We start from the raw sequence: 24,509 nt of genomic DNA, 5'->3' as shown, positions 1-24,509 counted from the left end.
TACCAAAAATTAAAATTATATTTATATTTGGGGACGAAGGTGGAAGAGGCTGACAAGAAACCACAACCTGACTGTTAGGGAAGTTTCTTTTTTCTTTAAGGGAAAGAGTTGGAGATAGTATATAATAAAAAGAATCTAGGGCTGGGGATTTAACTCAGTGGTGCTGCTGCCTTGCAAGTGCAAGGACCTGGGTTCGATCTCCAGTACCACAAAAAAAGAAAAAAAAGAAAGAAAGAAAAGAAAGAAAAAGAAAAAGACCTAAAAATAAAAGAAGCCAGACTTAAATCATATAAGGATATATTTTCATTAGAAAGGAGTTAGTTGCAAATGGCTAAGTGTATCCAAATATGAGTCTCCAATAAATAGTGACTAATAAGGTAACAATTTATTTGGCAAAATAACTTTCCATTAAAAAAAGGCTAGCTTTAGTCTATGGGACGATTATTGCTGTTCCTAAAAAATTTTCATTAAATGAAATAAAGTAAATTTATCGATGAAGGGATAAACACCAAACGCTATCTAATCTAAATAAATATTCAAATTTATATCCATCTAGGCCTATATGAAACTGCAAATCCACCATAATAAAGTTAAAAAGTATTTTCTTTACCCTAGAAGATGACTAAGGTGGAGTATTTAGTTAAAATATGCTTTCTCTTTTAGAGATAAAAATAAAATTTGTGGATATTCAAATCCCCATAAAATAGACAGAGCCTCCAACCCACTCCAGATTATTAAAAATATTTTTTCTCTTTCATTTTTCCAATAATGAAATTCCTCATTCAAATTTTGTACAAACTAAGTGCTTACTTATATTCACATTCTTTCGGTTTGCTATGACTATAAATTTCTCAGTACTATTTGCAGCTATCCAGACTAACACACAGTTAATAAAGTTATTCCTAAATTGAAAACCTTATAAACATATGCCCAACATAATGTATACGGAGTACCACCACAAAGTAAGATTTCAAAAATTCTTCATGCAATAAAAATCATAGTAAAAATTGCCATGAAATAAAAAATTAACATTCTACTTTTATCTATAAATTTATTAGGTTATTTGAAAAAAATCTTATGAATGTTGCTGTTGATTACTGTAAGACATTATTATAAAAAGTAACAAGCTGTAGTACGTACATGTACCCATTACCTAAGATGATTGTAAACTGCGTGTACTGTAAATATACACTAATAAAATTTTAAAAATTAGTAAAAAAGACATTATCAGAATGACATTATCAGAATTATTTGTCATTTTATGCTTTAATTAAATTTGGTGTACTTACAAATAATAATTTCTTCAAAAGTTTGATTTTAAAAAACATTCAGTTTTATTCATTATATTTTGGTTTATTTTATTCTCCATATTTACAAAATATATTTTGATGGACTGATACAGTCCTTCTAATGTTTGTTTATTTAAGCCCATTGGAAATCTAAACAATCTTCTAATTTGTGGCTTTCATCCAGATGAAATAGTATCAGTGTAAATATTTCTTAAACAGTTGAAATAAGTTGCCAAAAAGAGAAAAAACCCACTAAAATTAGCTTAGAGTACAACAAATTATTTGATGTCTTCATTAAAATGTTACTCATAATGTAATCTGCTAAAAATCAATATATTTCTCTGAGCAGAATAACAACAACAAAAAAAACTTGTCATGGATAGTCATTCTTAATTTTTCTCTCTAAATTTGCTCAGCACCATTCCTACTGATTTGCAGAAAAAAATTCAAGTAACTGTCACTCATCTTTACCAAATATTACTCTTTGCAAACATGTGGACTGAAGGGTATCATAACTTAAAACACCCTCAAATCCTAAATGTAAGATTTTGTTAAAATTTTCAAGACAATGCAAAATAATAAAATTAAATGTATATGGAATTATTTTTTTAGGATACACAAAATTTTGAGAGTAAATATATTTGACATTTTTCTGTGAAATAAAGGATGGAGTTTAGATTTATACAGTTAGTAGCATAATTTGGGCTTCACTTCCCTTAAATGAACTATTTACTGTGCAATTTGCAGCCTGAACAAGTACAAGAATTTGTATCTACTATTATTCACCTACTATTATTTTAATAATCATTTTACTAACTTAAAAAAAGCATGCAAAAGCTAAATAAAAAGGTTTGTTTTCATGTTGCACTTTCCACAGTACAAAATATATAATTTACTGGTTATTTAAACAGAAATCTTACATAAACTGTTTAGTCACAGATAAAGGATACAATGTAGTTTCAGGCTCAATGCATCGAATCACCAATTCATTATCTTTTCTTTGCTATAAACAGATAGCCTACCTTTTTGTCAGCATGCTATTTCATTTATTTCACAGAGAAACCCAGTTTCACAATAATTGACTTGTCAGAGCTCTAATTTATGAGACTGAGCTCTGTAAGATTTCTCTATATTGGACTCAACCTGCACACAAGCAGGGTTGAATATTTACAATGCTGTTAACAGGTGCTGAGTTGTTTAATGATTCTAATAGCCAGAAGCGTACTGAGCAAGCCAGCGGGATCACAATTACAGGCTGTTTGAACACAACAATTACTAGTCCCCAGAGAGGATTGAAAGTCAAAGGCAGTTTGATACTGACAGCATCTAGCACATGGGCTAGACATTCTAACTTCTATTAGCAGTCCATTGGGAAAAAGTCATAATAAACCTCTCCCTATCATAAAAATTTACAAAGTTCATAAAATTTAAACAATCAAAAACTGAATTAACTTTAAAAAATTATCTTTAAATAATCTTGAAAAAGGATTAACAAGAATAGTACTCATGAAACCTCAAGTTATCTTTTTCCTACCTTAATACAGATGAAATTTCACCAGTTGGAAATGAGATTTTATAGTAATGTAAAACATAGATAAAGTTACACCAAACAGTTTAAATTTAATGTGAATAGTGGCAGTCATTTCCGGGTTTGGTTTATGTAAACCTGGCTAGATATCTTGCTGGGAAATTTTTCATCACTACTGAAATGCTGCTGCTATAACTGTCAGTACTGGGAAGTCATTTGTTACAGCACCATGTTTTTTTATGTTCAGATTATGCAGCAGTAATAATGACACAAATATTGAAAGTGGTTGCAGGGATAGCTGAAACTATCACACAATTTTACCCTAGAAATATTTAAAAGCTTTCTCAGGGGGAAAACAGGGTAAAACTGAAAATACTAATTAAATCCAGAACTCAAATTGGAATATATTTTATGAAAGCACCAGCATGTGTTTATATACATACATTTGAACAAGCAAATGTATATATGTATGTGTGTACATATATTTATATATAATTATATATCCTTATATGGATGGATATGTATTCAAATGTATGCAACATATACATACACACAGAGAATATAAACATACATACAGTTAGCAACCTAAGAACGATGGGTGAAATCTTTGTCATAGTTTTACTGTTGGTGTGGTGTGATGGAGCTGTACAACAGTATGACTAACTGAAGGTGGTTAGAGAATTTTGCATGTATCCCTATATAACTATATTTTGAATGCAGTCTTTCTTTCCTATAGTTAAATAAATCTGTCTCTTTGTTACACATACATCTAAGCAGGCCAGCTTGTATATGGTACTCTCCCACCCTAGAGAAATCAAATCTCAATTTATGGTCCTAGATGTTAGGAAATACTAAGAAAAAATAAAACTGCATATTATATAAACTCTTCATTTAAAACAATGATTTTGGCTTTCCTAAAATTTTTACTAGATCTGAAAATAAGCAGGAAAAATTTCCCACTTTCCTTAACTCTTGTATCTTTGTTTGCTTCTGCTTTTGGGGAAAGGTGATTTTAACACATACAGCAACAACAACATAAATATAATCAAGAGCCAGTTACTAGGATGTAAAGAAAAAGGAATATGTGCACAGTTGATGAAAGTGTACATTAGTATAGCCTTTTTGAAAAACAATATGGATGTTCCTCACAAAACTAAAAATAGAATTACCATATGATCTAGCAATTCTACTACAAGTCGTATATAGAATTGAAATCAGTATGTTGAAGAAATATCTGTGTTCCCAAATTCATTGTAACATTATTTGTAATAGCCAAGATGGAGAAACAATCCAATTACCATCAATTGATGAATGGATAAAATGTGGTATATGAACACATAATGGAATATAGCTCAGCCTTAATAAAGAATCTGCATTTGCAACAACATGGATGAATACAGAGGGTATTATGCTGAGAGAAATCAGCCAGATAGTAAGAGGCAAATATTGTATGGTCGAACTTATATGGGGAATCTAAAGCAAATGAACTTACAGAATTTGAGAACAGAATATTGCTTACTAAGCAAGCAGGTTAAGTAGAAAAAGGGGAAATACTGGGTAAAAAGTTTCAGTTAGACAGGAAGAATAAGTTCTGGTGATCAGCTGCACAGCAAAGTCATTACAGTTTATAATAATGTACTATATGACTTTAAATTACTAAAGAAAATGAATTTTAAAGTTACAAGGAAATATGTATTTGCAGCAGTAAATATATTAGACTGATACATTTATTTCAAAATGTATATATGTAATACAGGTCTCACACATTACCACATGAATCCAGACAATTATTACTTATCAATCAATGTAAAATATTAAAATTAATTTACGAAAAATTCCATTTTCTGAAAAATTATACATACTAAAACTGACAGTTTGGTTTTTTGGGGGTAGTGGCATCAAATGAACACAACTGTCATATATTCAGAATTAGTATGGCACGGGTTCCATGAAAAACACACTTTTCAGTACAGCAAAGAAAACAGAAGTGGACAAGGTGTATGCATATTTTTATTCTGGACCTGAAAATCAGTCCAAAGACAGTGAATGTGGTCGAATCCCACTGTTGCCTCTGCTAGTCCCAAGCGGCACTAGTGTGGGCAAGTTGCTCAATCTCCCCTGCTTTAGAGGGAAATCACAACAGAACTAAACAAGTTAAGTTTTTGAAACAGCATCTCAAAAAGAGTGAACAATAAATATTATTTGGTTTCCCATTTTTTCAATTTCAATTTTTTTTGGGGGGGGTTACTGGGGATTGAACTCGGGTCCTCGTGCTTGTGAGGCAGGCGGTGGAACCACTGAGCTAAATCTCTGGCCCTTAAATTTCAAATTTTATGTTTACAGATTTATTTCCCATATTTATGTTTTGCTATTATTCTCCATCTATTTCTTGAGATGAATATTTAATTATTTTATTTTGAGCATTCATTATTTTTAAAGGTCTATAAAAGATATAAATATTCCTTGGAATTGTGCTTTGGTTTGATTTCCTTGTTTTTTTGCAATGTAACACTAATACAGTATAACACTGTATGTTCTATAGGATCTTTTGTTTGGATATCATTTTTCACTAGAGTAAAAGTTTTAAAACCACAAACAGATTTAATTTGCCACTCTTTTTATTGTTTATTTTTGGTTTTACAGGGTGAGCACACCTAATTTGAAAAGCAGTATCAGAACTGCACCAAAATCTGAAAAATTTTCAACAACCTAATGTTACAAGAGGAAAATTCCACACCTGACTTCATGTGACACAGTGCATAAAATATTCATTGATCTATGTGTATGAGGTATATATGAAAGATAAATGAATTTGTGTTTAGACTTGGATCCCATTCCTTAGCTACCCCTGTATGCATATGCAAATATTCCAAAATTTAAAAAAGAATACATGCAATTCAAGGCTTCTGTTATTCATCTCTTATACTGATCTTGACACACTGATTTTTTTTGAGAGATGTGCTAAAAGTCTCTCATTACAACTGTAATTTAGCTGGAATATAATTTTAATTAGATTGTCATCATTTTTGCCTTATCTATTTCGATGCTGTTTATAGTTATTTGTAAACTGCTAAAACTTCTTAGTGATTGTACTTGTTACCGATAGAAACCATTCTTTTTTACCTTTTCTAATTTTTTGCTTTGAATTTCATTTACCTTGATGTTTATTCTGTAGCTGCTTTTTGTTATTGCCCTCCTTTACATGCTTAATTTTCAACTTCTCTGTATCATTTTGATTTGATTTAATATTTACTTGTAAAGCATGTTTAGCTCTATTTTAAAAAAATGAATCTCAGAACTTCTGTCTTATAATAGGTAAATCATGGGTAATGTTTAGAATTACAGTTGACCTGACTTACGACACGAATAGATCCTATCATCCTCTGCTTTAAAACCTTGAGATGGTTCCCATTCTATCTAGTTACTGCCAAGAGTAAAAGATAATCTACCATACTGCAACTTTATTTTCTCTTGCAAGGTTCTGATTAAACCTTACAAATGCATCATAATTTCTTCCCCCATAACTTCACAAGACTCACTTTTCTGAACTGTACCTAAGTCAGTCACTACTTTGTGGTTTAGTACATTTTTTTCTTCAGGTGTTTTCTCCCAAATACACAGCAAACTCCTCAGACTATCTAGAGGTAATCAAAAAAAGAACCAAAGGTATATGACTAATTTTTTCCTAATATAATACACTGTGATCATACCAGAGATATTATTTGATTCTCTTGGCAATTCACAAACCTAGAATGTCTAGTGTTCTGACCTTTGTGTATATACTTTAATTTGTATTTTATTACTTTCAAATATATCTTCTTTTCAAAAAACAAAGAAAAATAATTATCCTTCAAAAAAGCCCTGTACTTACCTGGGGTTCATGATAAGACGTCGGAAAAAATAAGTCCAGGTTATATAATCCATTGCATCTTGTTTAGATGTTATTGTGCCACCGGCAATCTCTGCATTTAAGTGGTCAGAAAGCACTCCTAATAAACTACATAGTGAATAAGGCATGGGAGTAAGCATTAAACAAAACATACTTAAATTTACCTCACATAGTCAAGATATAGATTTCATGTTCTAAGATACTGTTATAGTTAGGATCCAAAATGTTCCCCAAAAGGCTCGTTGTGTTGAATGCTTGGTTGCCATCTGATGGGCTTCTGAGAAATGATGGAACAAGCTGATCACGAACTGAAAATTCTGAAACTGTGAGCAAAAATAAATCTATCTCTTTAAAGCTGGTATTCTAAGGTATTTTCTCACAGCGATCAAAACCTAACATAGATACAAAATAAGCCAGGTGTGGGTGCACACCTGGAATCCTAGCACCTGGGAGGCTAAGGTAGAACTGCAGCAAGTTCAAGGCCAACCTGAGGTACAAAAAGCAAGATCCTGTCTCAAAAACCAAACAAAAAAAGAAAAGAAAAAGGATACAAAACAGATGTTTTATATAATTTATCTTTCTATGTGATATTGTATGATGTAAAACTGTATGATTTGTGAATAATTCATTTCAGTTTCAGTGTTCTTTCACCATGAAGCTATAAAACACATAGTATTTCAAACTTACATGAAATAGTATGTATAAATTTGTGTTGTTTAAAGTATATTTTCATTTGAACGTGAATAAAAAAAAGGTCAGTCAGAAGGAATCTCATAAAAATACTATAATAACAATATTTGTCAGAATAAGCTATGTAGTAATAATTTTTTGAAAGTAATTACTAGTATCTATTATACTGTAGGTACTCAATAGACAGTACTTACTATTATCAATAATTTTAGGGAAATTAGTTGCTAGATGGAAAATAAACATAGGCTAACCAGAATGCAACTTTCAGAAAAACAAACAGCCAAGAAACAGGGTAGGAGCAAGCAACATAAGAGATGCCTTGGAGAATAAGAAATAATATATTCATAAAGTAATGGAATAAGTACGAGATAGATAAGATTTGGCACGAAAGCTACAATAGGACAAAGGAGTGAGCGAAGATATTTCCTTCATTTATTCAGTGACTATTAAGTGCATGGACATAAAGAAACTATTGTATTAGGTGTTTTGGATTACACAAAGATGATCAGATGTATTGAAAGACTGACATAAAAATGTTAATTTTAGTTCTTATGTAAAATACAAAAAAGGAAGCAATATCTAACAAAAGAAAAGGCTAGAGAAATTATAATACATGGGATAACATGCATGTATTAAAAGTTTTTTCAAGACAGGAGAAAATGATCAGAATAAGTTGAATATGAAACAAGGTTGCAACACTACTCTCAGTTTACCAGTGCAGAGTACAACAGGATACACTTAATTTGGAGAGCAATTTGGAAATATTTATTTGAACAAACCCTATGAACCAGCAATTTTATTTTTTCATTATGACCTGCTCAAGAAGCATTTACATGTGAGGTTAGAAAAACAAAAAGCTTTACTGCAACATTATACTTAAGAGAAAAATGTCTAAACGCAAATTAATTGAGGAATGAAAAAACCATAGAATACTTCAAAAAGAAAATATTAATAATGGTCAGATCAAGGAACAGAGTTAAGAAATTTTAGTTAACTTTTTACTGAAGTAGATCCAGAGAAAACTACATAAATTATATACAGTTGTGTAGCCAACACGAGCATCAAGCATTGCCAGTGCCCCTAAAGGTCTTCCTCATACAATTTTCTAATCATTAGCCTGTTAAAAGGAATTAACTATTTTTTTTTTCTTAGCCTACTACAGAGGATTGGGACTCTAGTACAAGACCTACTTACTGGAAGCGGTGAAATCAACACCTTTGCATCATTTTCTTTCTCAAGGGAAAGCTTTCAATGTTTCATCATGAATTATGATGTTCTTAGTTGTTTTTGTGTAGACAGATACTCTACCAGATTAAGGAGATTCAATTATATTCCTGTTTGCTAAGAGTTTTAAAGGTATGGAATTTTGTCAAATGCTTTTTTTCTTTTTACATTGATGAGATGATCATATGATTTTTCTCATATTTATGTTAATGTGAATTACATTATGAAGAATGTTTATTTTCAGATAATCTTTGCCTTTAAGGAATAAATTGTATTTGGTTGTAAATATACTTTTATACACTACTGGATTCTATCTACTACTGTTTTATTTCAACTTTCTACACCTATCTTTGTAAGACAAAGGTTTGTTACATTTCTTTTTTATAAATTTCTTATTAGGTATTGGCATCCAAGTTATTTTTGTCCCATAAAACAAGCTGGTCTTTCTGTCTTTCCTATTCTTTCTCTTACTAGGAAGAGGTGCATTTAAGGCTGTTATCTGCAAGGCTGAGGCAGGAGAATCACAGGTTCAAGTCCAGCGTGGGCAAACTTGGTGATAGTGAGACCCTGTCTTTAAGTAAATAAGAAAAGAGAAATGAAAAGAGAAAAGAAAAAGAAAAAAGAAAAAGCTGAGGATACAGCTCACTGTGAAGGCCCTCAGTTCAATACTCAGTATGAAAAAAATTAATGATGTTATTTATTCTTCAAATGTTATGAAGAATTCACTAGACAAGCATATGGGTCAGAAAATTTCCTTGTGAATAAATTTCAGATGCAATTGCTCTGATAGATAAGAGTAATTTTTTTTTTTTATTTTATTTTTTTTTTGGGTACTGGTGATTGAACTTGGGTTCTTGCACTTGCGTAGCAGGCGACAAAACCACTGAGCTAAATCCCTGGCCCCTTGACTTGGTTTTAATAACTTATCCCTCTTTGTTTTTGTACTGCAGATTAAACTCAGGGGCACTATTCCAGTGAGCTACGCTGTCAGGTTTTTAAATTTTATTTTAAGACTAGGTCTAAGTTAACCAGGTTGGCCTCAAACTTGCACTCCTCCTGCTTTAGCTGCTGCAATAGGTAGGATTACAAGTGTGTGCCACTACCTCTGCCTAGTAACATTTTTAAAAGAAATCTTACCATTTGATCAAAATTTTAAAAGTTGTGCATAATATACCATTATTCTATGAAAGCCACAGTTATTTTTTCATTCCGGATATTCACACTTAAACATCTGTCAGTTTTCTTCATCTTTTTCCAAGAATCATCTTGTGGCATTATTAATTTTCTTAAATGTATGCTTACTTTAAAATCCATTAATTCTATTTTATCCTTTCTCTCTCTCTCTCTCTCTCTCTCTCTGTTTCTTGAGACAGGAGCTCACTATGTAGTTCAGACTTGCCTTGAACGCACTATGTAGGGTAGGATGGCCTCAAACTTGTTGTGATCCTCCTATCTCAGCCTCCCAAGTGCTGGCATTACAGGCATCTGGCACCATGTCTGGCTATTTTCTACTTGTTATGTGTTCAGTTTGCTAAATTTTTTCAAATTCTTGAGATACTTGGAGAACTGATTTTTCATTCTTTTTCAAGTATATAAATTTATAGTCATAAACTCCACAACATTTAATTTTTTCTATCATCCAGATTAAAGATAATCAAAATTATTTACCCTTAGGATAAGAAGCCGAATAACAATTTATAGTATACATCAGAAATGTTTTTTCTCAATGCAGACAGAATATAGTAAAGAAGACACAATATATAGAAAGAACTATGATAAAAGGTAGAAACCAGTAAGCATTTTAAGTGAAAAGATACAAATCTGAGGAAGGAAAGGTTATTTTCAGTAGAGAAAATTTGGGAAGTTGTTTTACTGGCACCACAAAGAAGCACGGGTTAATTCAGAAATAAACTAGCAATCTATCTTTCCATGTTAGGCATTTATTTACTATACTACAAAAACGCTTATCAAACTAATACTTTACTAAGTGCTTACCAAGTAATAGACACCGTTTAAGCAGTATTTATTTGGACAATGACCCACACTAGGAGATAACTGGCATTGCTGGGCATTGCATTTTGCAGATTGGTGCACTAAGGTACTGTACTGAGGAGTTAAATAACTTGCTCCACATCAAGCAAGTAAGAGGCAGAGCTCACATTTCAATACAGGTCATCTGGCTCCAGTGCCAGTGTGACTGGACACTGTACTACATTGCTACTACATTTTTAGTACTAAAATGTACTATGTTTTAAAATATCATTTTTTATAAACAAAAATTATAAAGGAATATTGTCTTACAAAAATCATTTCATAGTAAATAATTTTTTCATGCTATGAGTTTTTGATTTTTATCTAAAATATAACCAGAATAACAACTTGCTAAAAATAAATTAATTTATATTAACTTAAACTTTACCTTGATTCCACTGGGAAAGGTTCATAAAGAAATTTTTTGTAAAAGTCTTTTTTTATATCATGAACCAGAATTACAGCTTTGCCTTGGTCATCAAACTGAGGCCTCCCAGCCCGCCCCATCATCTGGAGCACATCTATAAAATAGAGAATAGAGGTAGCCTGCAATTTTGTGGTACACAGCACAAAATATAATTATGGATCTGGGCCTGTTTCTACAACAGCAAAGTCACAAAGGAAACAGTATTTTAAGAGCACATATGCTATCTGCATTGGTTACTCTTAAGTACCCTAATATGATTTACTCAGAAAATGTATAATTAAGCAAATCATTATGATGTAAAATTGAGTATCCAAACGTATATCTCACACTATTCATAAAAGAACAATGAAGTTTCCTCCAGTTAAATAATTTAAAATGCTATTTAATAAATATTACCATTTTAATTAAATAAAAAGAAAACATACAAAGGGAAATTTCTTTAGCAGTCATTTAATTATCTTTTTCTCCATGAACAATGGGTCTACTTAGGCCTTGTTTCTACTACGGGATAAAATCTCTTCCTTCTATAATGCAGGAATCTCTGAAGAAAACAATGATTTAAAAATGATTTAGGTTTGGACCGGGGATTTAGCTCAGTGGTGCCGTGCCTGCTTCACAAGTGCAAGGTCCTGAGTTTGATATCTGTTACCACACACACAAAAAAAGATTTAGCTTTTACATGTATTCATTGGGTAGGAATATATACTGGGTGTATGTCCCTCTTCTGAACACTGGGTATATTTCCTTCTTCATGGTTTTATTGATATTTAAAATATCTTTATACAAAGCTCATATATTAATTGTAGTAACAAGCACTTAGACTCTGGAGTTCCATGGATGTACCATTTTTATTAGAACACATTTAAAATGAAATACTGTAATGCTTGATCAAAATTTATTGTCGCTAATAGTTATTAGTCACTAATAAACAATAGCTACTTTAGTGGTCATTAATAGCTACTAGTGTCTTATTTATGAATTTGAAACCATCATTTATGTTTTTTAGGTTTATTAACAAGTAAGTTAGTAAGTTAAAGTAAATAAAATAGCTCAATATTTTGCATAATATTTGCACTGAAAAAAATTCAATTTCCTCATTATGTTTAAATGTGACCAATTCTCAAAAAGTTAATTCATACAAATTTAAATTATTAAGACTAAAACAGCAGCTTACTGTGTATTTCCAAATTTAAAAAATTACCTGTAATGGGAAAATCCACATAACGTCTTGTTTTTCCATCATAATATTCTGTTCCCTTAATAATTACTAAGTGAGCTGGAAAGTTCACACCCCAGGCTAATGTGCTTGTAGCAATAAGAACCTAAAAAATTAAAAAAAAAACTTATGTCTGTGTAAAATGTAACTTTTAAGTTGCGGTTAAATAAGTCTATGAAGAAGAAAAAAGGTACCTGAACTTTGCAGTGCACGAATAGTTCCTCTACCGTTTTTCGGTCCCTCTCATGCAGCCCAGCATGGTGCATTCCTATTCCAAAAGCAAGTGTCAGTTTCAGGTTGGAATCTTTTACTGTTCCAATGATGTTCTCCATCTGCAAATAAAAACACAATTGCAAGATGTAGGTGTATTCACTTTGAAATTTTCATGTTGATTGCATTTGATTAATTTTTTTGCTTTTCACAACATTATATGGACATAAATAATGGGGCTATCTACAGTTATGATTAAGCCTAAGTTAAATGAAAAGAATATCTACATGGTAAGAACACATATTCTAAATAAACTGAAATTTAAATGTTATTTATCTTATTTTTCCATCATTAAAGAAAAAATGTGTACCTGGAATATTCTCTTTTTGACTAAAAACTATTAAAATGGATATAATACTCCCTAAAATGTTTCAGTCTCTCTGTTCCTTTATCATTATAAAAAGTCTTTTAGATTTTTATCTTTTTGGCTGCATTAAAAATTTAGAAAATAAAGACAAAAATAAAGAAAAAAGAACTGGCCATAATCCCAAACAAGAGAAATTGTTCCAAGGAATGCTTTCTTACAGAACTTAGTGACTTAGCAAGTCAGATAATCTCTCTGAGCTTTAAATGCTTTTGTTGCAAATCAGAAACAAAAATAGTAATCTGACATATATATGTATAATCTTCCCTAAAGCCCTGTAATAGTAGAAGCTATTGGCCGTATATGTAAATTTAGAGATAGGTAAAAGGATGTGCATGTATTAATGACACACTTATGCAAAAATTATTTTCCAGGAACCCACACAACTATGAATAGAGTCACCATGTTACTGTACCCTCAAAAACATTAAAAAATCAACTGGTGTATTTTTGCTTATCTTCATTCCTTTGAGCAATAATGCAGGTAAACACTTTTCATATTTACTGGCTCTTTTCTTTTGTAAATTATTTTTTGACTTTGTAAGTGAATGTGATAGCTTTTTTATTTCTTACTGGCTTGTGGTAGCTCTTTACATATATATAAAATGAAGGTATTAACCCTTTGTCCATAATGTGCAATATATACTTTTACCCAGTATTTTATACTGCATTTTATTTATCCTTTTAAAAACTTCATAGCTCTGAAGTTTTAAGTGTGTCCCTTATGTTCTATTGCTTAGAAATTTTCCCTCAAAAACATGTCATAATATTCACCTACTATTTCTTCAACTTTGTTATACAGTGAACTCTTGACTTATGAACCCAATTCATTCTCAAGGGCTGGTTGTAACTCAAGTTGGTAGTAAGAAAAGACTATTTTTCCCATAAGAAATAATGGAAATACCCATAATGCATTCTGAACCTCCCAAAGCACCCTTTAACTAACTTTTTCATAATAAAAAGGGTTGTATAATGCACATAATTTATCAGAAATACCAATAATTTTTCTAGTGTATTCACTAAAAAGTTATAAAATGTACCTAGTTTACCAGAAACAACAATTTCATACCATACTCCCCATTTAAGTCGACATCTCAAATGTGGAAGGGAGGATGAAAGGGAAGGTGGTTATTGTTTGGAAAGAGTCTCTTTCCATAAGAACATCAGGAATCTGGCTCTCTGGTGTCTTTTCTCTCCTTGGGAGAGTCTGTAGCTCAGTAGGCCCTGCTTCTGGCCCACTAGGTCTCACCCTTTTCAGAACCAAAAACTGATCTAAGGTTGTCTGTTTCTGTCTTGTCTCTAACACTGTTCTGTAGTATGACATGACACTATAATTAAGCAAATGACTGCAATGATTAGGTTTTTCTCTACAAATATTTGGAGCTCTGTTTATTTTTTAATGATTTCCTTTATTTCAGAAGAACTTTACTGCACTGATTGTTGATACTCTGCCACCTTCAGAAAGCTCCTCAGTTGCCATTTTCTGTTGCTCAGCCAGAAGTTGCTGAAGCTCCTCTGTGGACAATTCCTCTGCATGTTCTTCTACCAGTTCCTCAACGTCACCACTGTCTACTGGCAAGCCTATGGATTCTGCTACAGTGACAATCAACTACTCTGTCAATTGAAGGCTCAGGCTTCTCTATACAGCCTTCAAAGTCTCTCTCCTGTATAATTTTAGGCCACACTTTCTTCTAGGCTTATCTCAGTGTCCTTAGAGACATTGGCCCAGGATCTCTCAATTAACCCTACCCAGGAAAGGATGTTGTAATATTTCTTCCACAACTCTTTAAGGGTCAAATCTGTATCCAAGACCATCTGGAAGCACTTCATGAACAGTTCCTTAATGTATAGCTTCTTAAAGTTAGCTATAATCTGCCAGTCCATAGGGTGCAATAGAGGTGTTGTATTAGGTGGGAGGAACTCAACTGAGAGCCATGGGAATTCTTCAGCCAATTCTTCCAAATCTCATGGGTGAGCAGGAGCATTATCCAATGCGAGGAGAGCCTAGAGTGGTAAACCTTTGTCCTCTAGGTATTTCTTAACCGTGGGACAGAAAGCCTCCATGATCCACTCAAGAAAAAGTACTCTTATTATCCAGGCTTTTGTGTTAGATCTTCATATGACCTACATGCTATTCTTCATGACTTTATGTCATGAACACTCTAGAGGTCTCAGAGTGATAAACCAAGAGAGGCTTTATCTTGAGGTCACACTTGGTACATAGCAATAAGATTAGCCTATCCGTCATAGGCTTGTGGTCTGCCATTTTCTTCTTTTCCTGGGTAACAGATGTTCTCCTGGTCATCTTCTTCCAGAAAAGGCCAGTTTCATCACAGGTGAAAACTTGATGAGAGCAAAAGCCATTTCTCTGTGTCATCGTTTCGAAGTGGTGTATGTAATTTTCAGCAGCCCTTTCATCAGGACTGGCTGCTTCACCATGCCTAGTTATGCTATTAACCCCAGTTCTCACTTTAAAATTGTGAAAACACCCCTTACTGGCATGAAATGTTTCACCATTATCATTCCTTGATATATTATCCTTTATGAGATCTGCATTTATAGCCCTAGCTTTTTCACAAATTATAGATTCACATGGGCTGGAGCCTGCCATCTATCTGCCTTTTATTTATCCATACTACCTCATCTAACACTGTTGATTATGACTTAAAAACTGGAATAATACCTTTAGCAACACTCGTTTCCTTATACAAATCTCTCTGTAAGATCGTTAAGATGGTGGATTGTGACATGCCATACATATCAGCAAGATCAGTCACACAAATGCCATTCTCATATTTCTCCAAAATTTCCTTCTTTTCGATTGTGATTGCTTTCTTTAATTTCCCTTCCTTCTTTTCCAACTTTTTTGGGGCCATTTTGATAACAGTAATCATAGCAATTATATAAAGTACTGAGTGAAATCACATCCACAAACATGTGCACCTGGGCTCAGACTGACACATATGCAACATATGCTTTCTTGGGATCCAGTCTTTGTTTACATCTGCACAAGTGGCCAGCATTCGGGTCGTAACTCAAGCCTTTGGTCAAAAGTTAAAACTAAAATTCCAGTTGTAACTCAAGTTGTTCATGTGAGGCTGGTCATAACTCAAGGGTCCACTCTAATTTCATTTTTTTATAATTTAAATATACTTGTAATTAATTTTTATACAGAAATTATGGTGAAAACCAAAGTTTAGTTTTCTTAATAATTAACCAATTCTACTAGAAACACTGGCTAGTTACTTTCTCCACTTATAAATATTAACATTATTATACTCAAAATGTTTACAATTCCAGTTTTTGCATTTGAAAATAGATTTCCTTTCCATCCTCAGTTTAGCTCACTAAACTGTCACGTCTAGATGGTTTTTGAAAGTAACACTTTACAAATATCCTCTGAATATTCTATCACTTTACATTCTACATGGTAAATACTTATGCAACACAAATACTAATGCAACACAAATTTGATGGCAACAAGCAGCAAATCTTATTTTCTTACTAAACTCCTTACAAAGAACTACTAAATAGATTTGTTCAATGACAGATCATGACTTGTTCCTAAAGCAGGGAATGCTATACAATGCGGCACAGAAAGTTCTTTATGGGCAACTCCATGATGGAAGCAATGTGGAGAGGAAGTGATGTGAAAATAGATAAGAATTAAAAAGGATGACATATGTCATTTATCTTTATAGCTCTATCGTCACATTCTTACAGTACTCAGCAGTGAAGGAAACACTTGGAAATAGGTAGGTACATGCTCTATTTTTGTATACTGGAGATAAAAGTCTGAAAAACTAACACTGTCTTCAGCTCTCACTTGTCCTTTTTTTTCCTTCTGTTTACCGCCTCTACTATGTATAAGTATATCTGCAATACATTTACTCTTCTGGTTGTGCATAAAGCAATGAATAGCTTTAAAAATCTCCAACTAAAGAAAATTTATCTGGCTGTTGCAGTATAGTTAAGAAAAAAAAAGGGATCAAATTATGTACATAATGAAACACTCCAAATGTTTGCATTCTTATTAGTTTTTCTTTTCAACAATCAAAAAACTTCTGAGCTTTTAATTTTTTTTAATATGGGGGAAAGTTGTTTTACACTAATAATCAATAAATTAGGGAGATGAAGTTTGGCTTAATACTAATGGTTAGTGTATAAAAAGCACTGCATAGGGGAGGGAAGATAGGGAGGAGAGTAAAGAGTTTGAAAATGATTAAGATATGCTAACTACATGTACCAATTCTCCAAAAAAAAGTAACTATTACGTATTGCAAACATACACGAATAGAAAAAAGCACTGCACAGACCAGGTAATACATTAATGATATACACATCAGTAATGTTACTTAACAACTTTTATTAAGTGAAATGTGTAAGTTCATTTTGTTTCATAATATAGTATGGTCACCTGATATTCCTGCATTATTTACTTTATGAGGAATATGCAAATGTATTAAACATAAATCTACTTTCCTTAAAATTAGTACAGGATATGTAAGCTGTCTACAAATGCATACTATAGAAAAAAGTGCTTGTCTCATCTCATAAATTATGTTAGCTATTCTCAAGTGACAGCTTATTACTTTTTTTTTTCCTAAACAGTTCACCACATAAAATATCTCTAATTTAAACTCTTGGAAACTAATTCTTTGATGCTCCTGTTTGAAAATTACTTTCATTTTCATAACTCAAGTTAAGTATATATAATTTATGTAATTTATGGTCTCTCATGGCAATGTCAACCATACCTAAAACATAATATATCAATTGTTATATTAAAGCGAAAGAATCCTATGTCAGGAGGACTGGTAAACCACCGACATCCTGTCTTTTGCACCAGGGAAGGCTGGCTGTTTCTCACTCTCCTCATCACTCTCACATAAGTCGATGCAGTAAGAACCACCTGTCTCTTTGAACCGGCAAAGGCTTAAAATCCTCATAAGGACAATCACGATAAAAACTTCATTTGTAACATGGTTTCTGTGGATGAATCTGAAGTTTCTGAACATAAAATATGTACAGTTGTTATTTAATTGTTAAACATAAAAATACTATTAAGATACCTTACACAAATAATTTTTGATTAAGTCATAAATGTGTTAATGATCAAAATATCATAATGCAAGCAAAAATTTTCAGGTAATGAAAGCTTAAAGCATGGTAGTAGATATCTGTTGCAAATTTATATTTCTGGTATTGTACTAATCACTTCAAAATAATTATCATTTAATTTTTTATATAGAGTTCTAATATAACAATCAATTCATTTATACAATTCAGTATGTTTCAAATTAAAAGTATGAGTGACTTTGAATACTATGATGTAGATTTTCTCAACTTTGATTCAATAGGAAATTTAAGCCCCATTAAACAATATCTGAGTTAACATATAAATTTTCTAAGACTAGCTGGTACCATTCTAGATGGATAGGAGACATACTGATTTATTGAATCAAATGGATGCCTTAGGCTAGTGAGGCTTAATTCCTAAGGGCTGCTGAAAACTTAAAAGTTAATTAAAAATAATCACAATAATGGAAACACTTCACTTTAATTCCACAGTTCATTTGTTTTCAATAAATATTTGTTGTAACATTTAGGTATCTGCCCCCCCCCAAAAAAAACAGCCTTTGAAATATGTATGACTACTTGAATATGAAAGCAAAAGAACTATTCAAGAGTGTACATAAAAGAAAAACAGATCTATGTTCTTCGAAGGAGTGGTCTTTTTTTTTCAGGGTGGTAAGGGAGGAGGCACATATGTAAACTGTTGAACCATTTACTTTAACTTAATAGAATTTTTTTATATTTTAAATTTATTATATGAAAAAAGCTTTTGTAAAAAGATAGGATTCCATTTAAGCAGATACATTACTCTGTGCCTGAAATACATTCCAGTCAGAATATAATTCAGTAAGTTGATGACAATGCTGGCTCCAAAAGAAAGGAGGAGACCAGATTGGACAAGAATGAGCTAACAGATTGTGCAGCCCAATTCTGTCCCTTTGAGTGTGATATATTGTTTCAAGATGGTAAAACCCATACTTTTTCAAAGCATATCTGTTGTGCTGGTTTTCCCATTTTCACAGAATCCTCATTATCAGAATTCTGTACTCTTTTTCAAAGCATGTCAGACTCAGACCATATGCCACTGAATAATGCTTATCAATTGTTTAAAATGCTCAATAAAGGATTCACTATATACATGAATTGTAGAGGTTACAAAGACTTTTTTCAAATAAAAATAATTAAATATGTCACATCTGGTACAGATGTTAGATGAAATTATAAACATTTCTTTATGATTATCAAATATGAATTTCTTATAATACAATTCTGTATGATAAACCCCATGGAATGAAGGGAAAGAATAACAATGAAATAAACACTTTAGAACATTATATTAATTTACTAACAGAATAGGATTCAAGAAATAAAGTTAATTTAATATAAATATAAATTAGGCTAGGGATGTAGCTAAATGATAAATCACTTGCCTAGCATGTGTGAGGCTCTGGGTTTAATCCAAAATACCACTTTATATATAAAATAAATGTGAATTAAGTATACAAATAAGATGTAATTAAATATATAACTAAACAACAGATAAATCTTTGCTATGCATTACAAATACATTTTCAATGTCTGGATTTCAGTTTGGCTATTTTTTAAAATGGCAATATTAAAAATGGGCCAAAGGGCAAGCTATTAAACAGTTTTTTTCTCATGCTTCTAATTTAATTCAGTATGCAGCTGGCAGAAAATCCCAGAGTAAACATTTCACATTTATTTTTGAATATAACTTTTATACATATTTCTGTTTTGGAAGTGTTTAGATTCCAAAACATGCTTGGGTGCATTTTCATATAATGAAAGATTTTAAAATGGATATAAAGTGATGTGAAAAGAAGTATTATAGTTAATTTTCTAAAGTAGTATAATTATAAATACTTTAACATAAATTTGTGAAAGATCATGAGCAATAGGGTACAAATATAAGATCAAATTTAATTTATCATATAGCTTTCAGTGAAAAGAACCTGTTTACAAGCTATTTAATATCTTTGTACCATAACTGCAATATATGAGCATCCTTCATCTAAGTATCCCTTATCTGAAATGCTGGAGACTAGAAGTATTTCAGTTTCAGAAGTTTTCAGACTTTTGGAAAGTTTTCATACTTTATCAATTAAGCAACTTTAACTCAAAATGCTCATAATCTGATACTTTTTAAATACTCTTACACAACTTGTGAGAGTTAATATTTATTAAATGTTTATGTTTCAGGATCTTAAATGTTTTAACACATTTAATGCTCATAACATTCTTGTGAGGATGGGGTTATTTGTTTTACAGATAAAGATATGAAGCTCAAGTGTTAAATAAAAAGCCTGCTGGGCTGGGGATTTAGCTCAGTGGTTTTGCTGCCTGCTGCGCCAGCGCAAGGACCCAAGTTCGATCCCCCCGTACCAAAAAAAAAAAAGCCTGCCAAGGTCACACAGGTAATTTGTATAAACCCAAGAAACCTGGTTCCAGTGCATACTCCCAATCATAATGCCACCCTTTAAATATTACATGAAGGCAGGGGGGAGAACCCCTCAAATAACTATTTGGTAAAGTAATGATATTATTTGCCAGGTTTAGGGTGAACTGTTTAGACTATAGGTAGAAAACATAGGATTTGAAATAATGGGTAATGTATCAGAAGTCCATGTAGATGATTTGTGAATTTATTTATTCTTTATTATTTGCGCACTGTCTAAAAATAAAGCATATCTAAAATTCTTTTCTAAAGAAAATATTACTTCTTTCAATTTTCTCATGATTGAGAATGGCACAGCTCATGTTGGTTGTTCCTGTTTGACATTTAGCCATTGATTTTTCTTTAATGCATTTTCATCAAATTCTGACCACCCCACCCTGACTTTTACATCTTCTCTAGCCACTATGTTATCAATGATCCCAGTTACTGTACAGTAAAGTAAAAGGACACAGGCTCTGAGTTAGCTATTCTGGTTCTGAGTTCCCAAGCTACCACTTGCTTTGGGCTATTTTGAGAAAATCACCTAATCCTTTGGCTTTAGTTTCTGCATCTGTTAAACTGGAATTTAACAGAACTATCCTTCAAGAACTCATGATTATATGTGATAATTTAAAGAAATAAATGATAATTTAAAGAACTATAAAGTACTCTGTGTGTATATTAATTATTTTTGCACATAATCAGTGCTTTGCTTCTTTCTTCATTAAGCACATGCATGATACAAACTAAGGGAAAATAAAATAGAACAGCCTCCTATCTGGTGGTAGGTCAAGGATCTTAAATAGCTGCTCTCAATCATACAAATATTGTATGAAGCTCAACTGAGTTCAGATGTGTTATGCTCAGAAAATCTGAAGATAATGTCGGTTTGACACTTAATATTCTTAGCCTAATAGTTTTCTAATCTATTAAGAGGTCTGAATCCTGATAAAACCAGAAAGTGCTTAGGGTGGAAGATTTGTATTGTGAGCTAAATCTACTTTAGTTTGATAACAAGCAGATTCTTTGAATTGAAAATGATGTTGCTACCTTGTATTAAATTTAACTTAATTGTCAATTTTCAATAATTTCTAAATTGATCATAAAAGTCTGGTATTATTCACCTATAAGAAGAGATCAATATCTATCTATCCACTGAATGAAAAGGCAAAAGAAACAAAACTATAATCTAATGTTATTAATAGAAATCCTACCAAATCCAAACTTACGATTTTGAGTAAAATCATTTTGTTGTTCATTTTGTAAATTTACTGAGATTTTGCTTGTAATGAAATTGGATGAATTATGTATAGCTTAAAATGATAAACTTTTCAAGCATGTAAAAAGTCTTCTGCATTGAATACATGAAAATACTACCCATCTTACTTTTCATCGACGTGCTCAACTGCACTACACATTTTACATAATTTACTTTGAAGCAGTGTGTAAAATTGTACTTACAAATTCCATTTTTTCAATAATAATGTTCTCTGTCATTCAGAAAGCCTTTGAGCCAGTTAATCTGAATTAATAACGTTTAACTACAGTGTTGTTCCAAGGATTTTATCTCTCATACTCCTGGCTTTCATATTTCCTCTACCTTGATTCCTTATCTGTCTTGCTCAAATCAGAAAGTTGTTCCCTTTCCAGTTTCTGTCCCACCTATCTGCTGGTGGTGTAGACTTTAAAGCACAATTTAAAATCTTGTTCTAGGTTCTTTATGGCAAAAGCCTTGCAGAATTCTAATTTATTTTCCCCTTGTAATGTCAAAAATGAATAGCTAGTTCTCTTTGTTGTATTCTTATTTTGGCTACCTAGACCTTATTTAAGAATGTGAAGAAAGGACAGCCTTACTGCTAATTGGCAGGACACACAGAAGAGTTGAGGGGGAGGATGTGAGCTATACTAAAGAATAAAGTCTAATCTTTGGCCCACATTGTGCTTTCTTGCTACAGATGCAGTTTCATTTAAGGTGTGAGAGATGAAATATCAGCAGTGTTCTGAGCTTTTAACCAGTAAACTCCCTCAGATGAAAAGATCCTCCCTCTTCTCTTTCATCTTTTAGTGTTGGCTGGCAGCCATCCAGAACCTAGCATGATTCACCTTGCATGTGGAGCTAAACTGTGGAATACCTGGTGGAAGCTGATAGACCATACTTGCTGGGTGCTAAAGTTTAGTATTAGATAACAAGCTTCTAGAAGAGCTGTGTGTTTGCTTTCATTACTGTCTCTCACTCTTATTTATGTCCAAAGGTGGTTCTGTTTAGGTGTCACTAGTTCTGCTTACCAAATTCATGCAGGCACTGCAAGTGTTAAATATCATGGATGTTTCTCTGGTCCCACTCCATTCAAGTTCCATTAATATTTGATAAACTCTTTCCTGAATGGAATTCTCTTCTTCCATAGTGATTTGCCACACTTGCATCACTTTCTCATAGCCCTCTTGCCAGCTCTGAGTTTTCTACCTCAAAATGAGAATGCCCTGGGCTGGGGATTTAGCTCAGTGGTTCTACCGCCTGCCTGGCAAGTCCAAGGTCCTGAGTTTGATCCCTGGTACCAAAAAAAGAGAATGCCTTGAGGCCCTGTTTTTCATTTTACTCTCTGCATGAGGGTCTAGGGGTTCAAAGGGTGCCCTCCCTTCATCTCACCTCCTCTGTGGGTTTGCACAACTTTTTCCATTTAACTGCTATGAAATATCCACTTGAAAGTCTTGAGTATACAAGTCACATGTCCAAAATATAGCCTATAAAGTTCAAATCTGTCCCCACACCATCCTTTCATTCTTACACTTCCCCATTTCAATAAAGAGCATCATTATTTACCTACATTAGTGAGGGCAAACCTTTTATAGCTTTCAATGATAACAAACAGCCCACTGTAGCAGGCCTGCTGTAGGTTTGCCACCACTGACCTAGATGTTTGAGTTATTAACAGAGAAGACATTCCAGTTTCCCTTCTTTTCTCAGGTTCTACTCCTCATCTATCAGAAAAGTCTACCACCAACCTATCTGGCTCCCATGTCACCACCATCATTAATTAAGTCCACATGTTAATCTATTTTCCACTATGTAACGAAATGATCTCACAATACAAATTAGATTACCAAACTTGCCTCGCTTAAAATCTTTTAATGTCACTGAATACTCCCTTAGATATTTTTGCTTCCATGTTTCCTTCAGTATTCGGTCAGAGGATACCTCCTCAGCAAGGCCTTCCTACCTTTGTTAATATATAACATTCATCAGAACTTCCTATTTCCATTACCTTTTTTCCATAAGAATCACAACAATTTGTCCTTTGTGCTTGTTATCTATCACTTCCATTAGAATGTCAATTCCACAAGGGTGGGAACTTAACCAGATACACAGAATGATGTCAAAGAACATCTGCTAAAAAATCATGTAAATGACTGCTTTGGAATAAAACTCAAGCTCCTTAACCAAGGGCAAAATAACTTGCAAAAAAATGGCTTCTACCTATCTTGCTAGCCTTTTCCAATACAGCTGAACAGAGTTCTCAGTTCCTTTAACATGCTGCTCCCCTAGCCTGGAAGCTGTTACCTACTTTCTTGGTATACCTAGTTCAAGTCCATCCCTTGCTTCTCATTTTTCATCATCTCCTTAAAGAAGTTTTCCTTGATCATTGTATTTAATTTCCATTCTCCTATTTTATTTGTATTGGTTTCATTCATAATGTTTTCATGATTCGCTATTATTTTACTTGAATAATCATATATACACATATATAAATAAAATATAAAATTACATTTAAAAATTGTTAAATTCCTTGAGAACTGGGTCAGTTGGCTAATACAGTAGTGAGCTGAAGATAATAATAAATGTATGTTAAGTAAATAAATATGAATTCTAGTACAGGTTGCCTATTGATTTCAGTTAGAGAACTCCTATTTATTCATTCATTCTTTAGAGTATATATAAAATCACTCACTTCATTTTTGTCTTACATTATTTTTAAAAATTTTAATTGATACACAAAAACATAAGTTGTACATTAATGAGGTACCATGTAATGTTCAATACATGTATGCACAG

General features: G+C 32.4%; 1 protein-coding gene across 4 annotated transcripts in view; it reads right to left on the bottom strand.

The window, feature by feature from the left end:
* Positions 1-24,509, bottom strand: part of Ascc3 (activating signal cointegrator 1 complex subunit 3) — a 320,418-nt gene that overhangs the window by 79,966 nt on the left and 215,943 nt on the right. For 3 of the 4 annotated variants that reach the window (XR_002388709.2, XM_004862476.4, XM_004862477.4), the window contains 4 exons: positions 12,489-12,626; positions 12,280-12,400; positions 11,040-11,172; positions 6,689-6,814 (listed from right to left, as the gene is read on the bottom strand). Coding sequence is in view for 3 of the 4 variants with exons in the window: in XM_004862476.4 (XP_004862533.1) it covers positions 6,689-6,814; positions 11,040-11,172; positions 12,280-12,400; positions 12,489-12,626 (518 nt within the window). In the remaining variant the exon portion in view is untranslated. The remainder of the gene's footprint in view (positions 1-6,688; positions 6,815-11,039; positions 11,173-12,279; positions 12,401-12,488; positions 12,627-24,509) is intronic. The other variant, XM_021242706.2, reaches the window with a different exon arrangement.

Source organism: Heterocephalus glaber, unplaced genomic scaffold (genome assembly GCF_053883595.1).
Source record: "Heterocephalus glaber isolate CG9 unplaced genomic scaffold, H.glaber_assembly_v1.0 deba00001523, whole genome shotgun sequence".
NCBI classification, from domain to species: Eukaryota; Metazoa; Chordata; class Mammalia; order Rodentia; family Bathyergidae; genus Heterocephalus; species Heterocephalus glaber.
The sequence above is the reverse complement of the archived record's forward strand: the minus strand, read 5'-3'. Positions and strand labels throughout refer to the sequence as shown.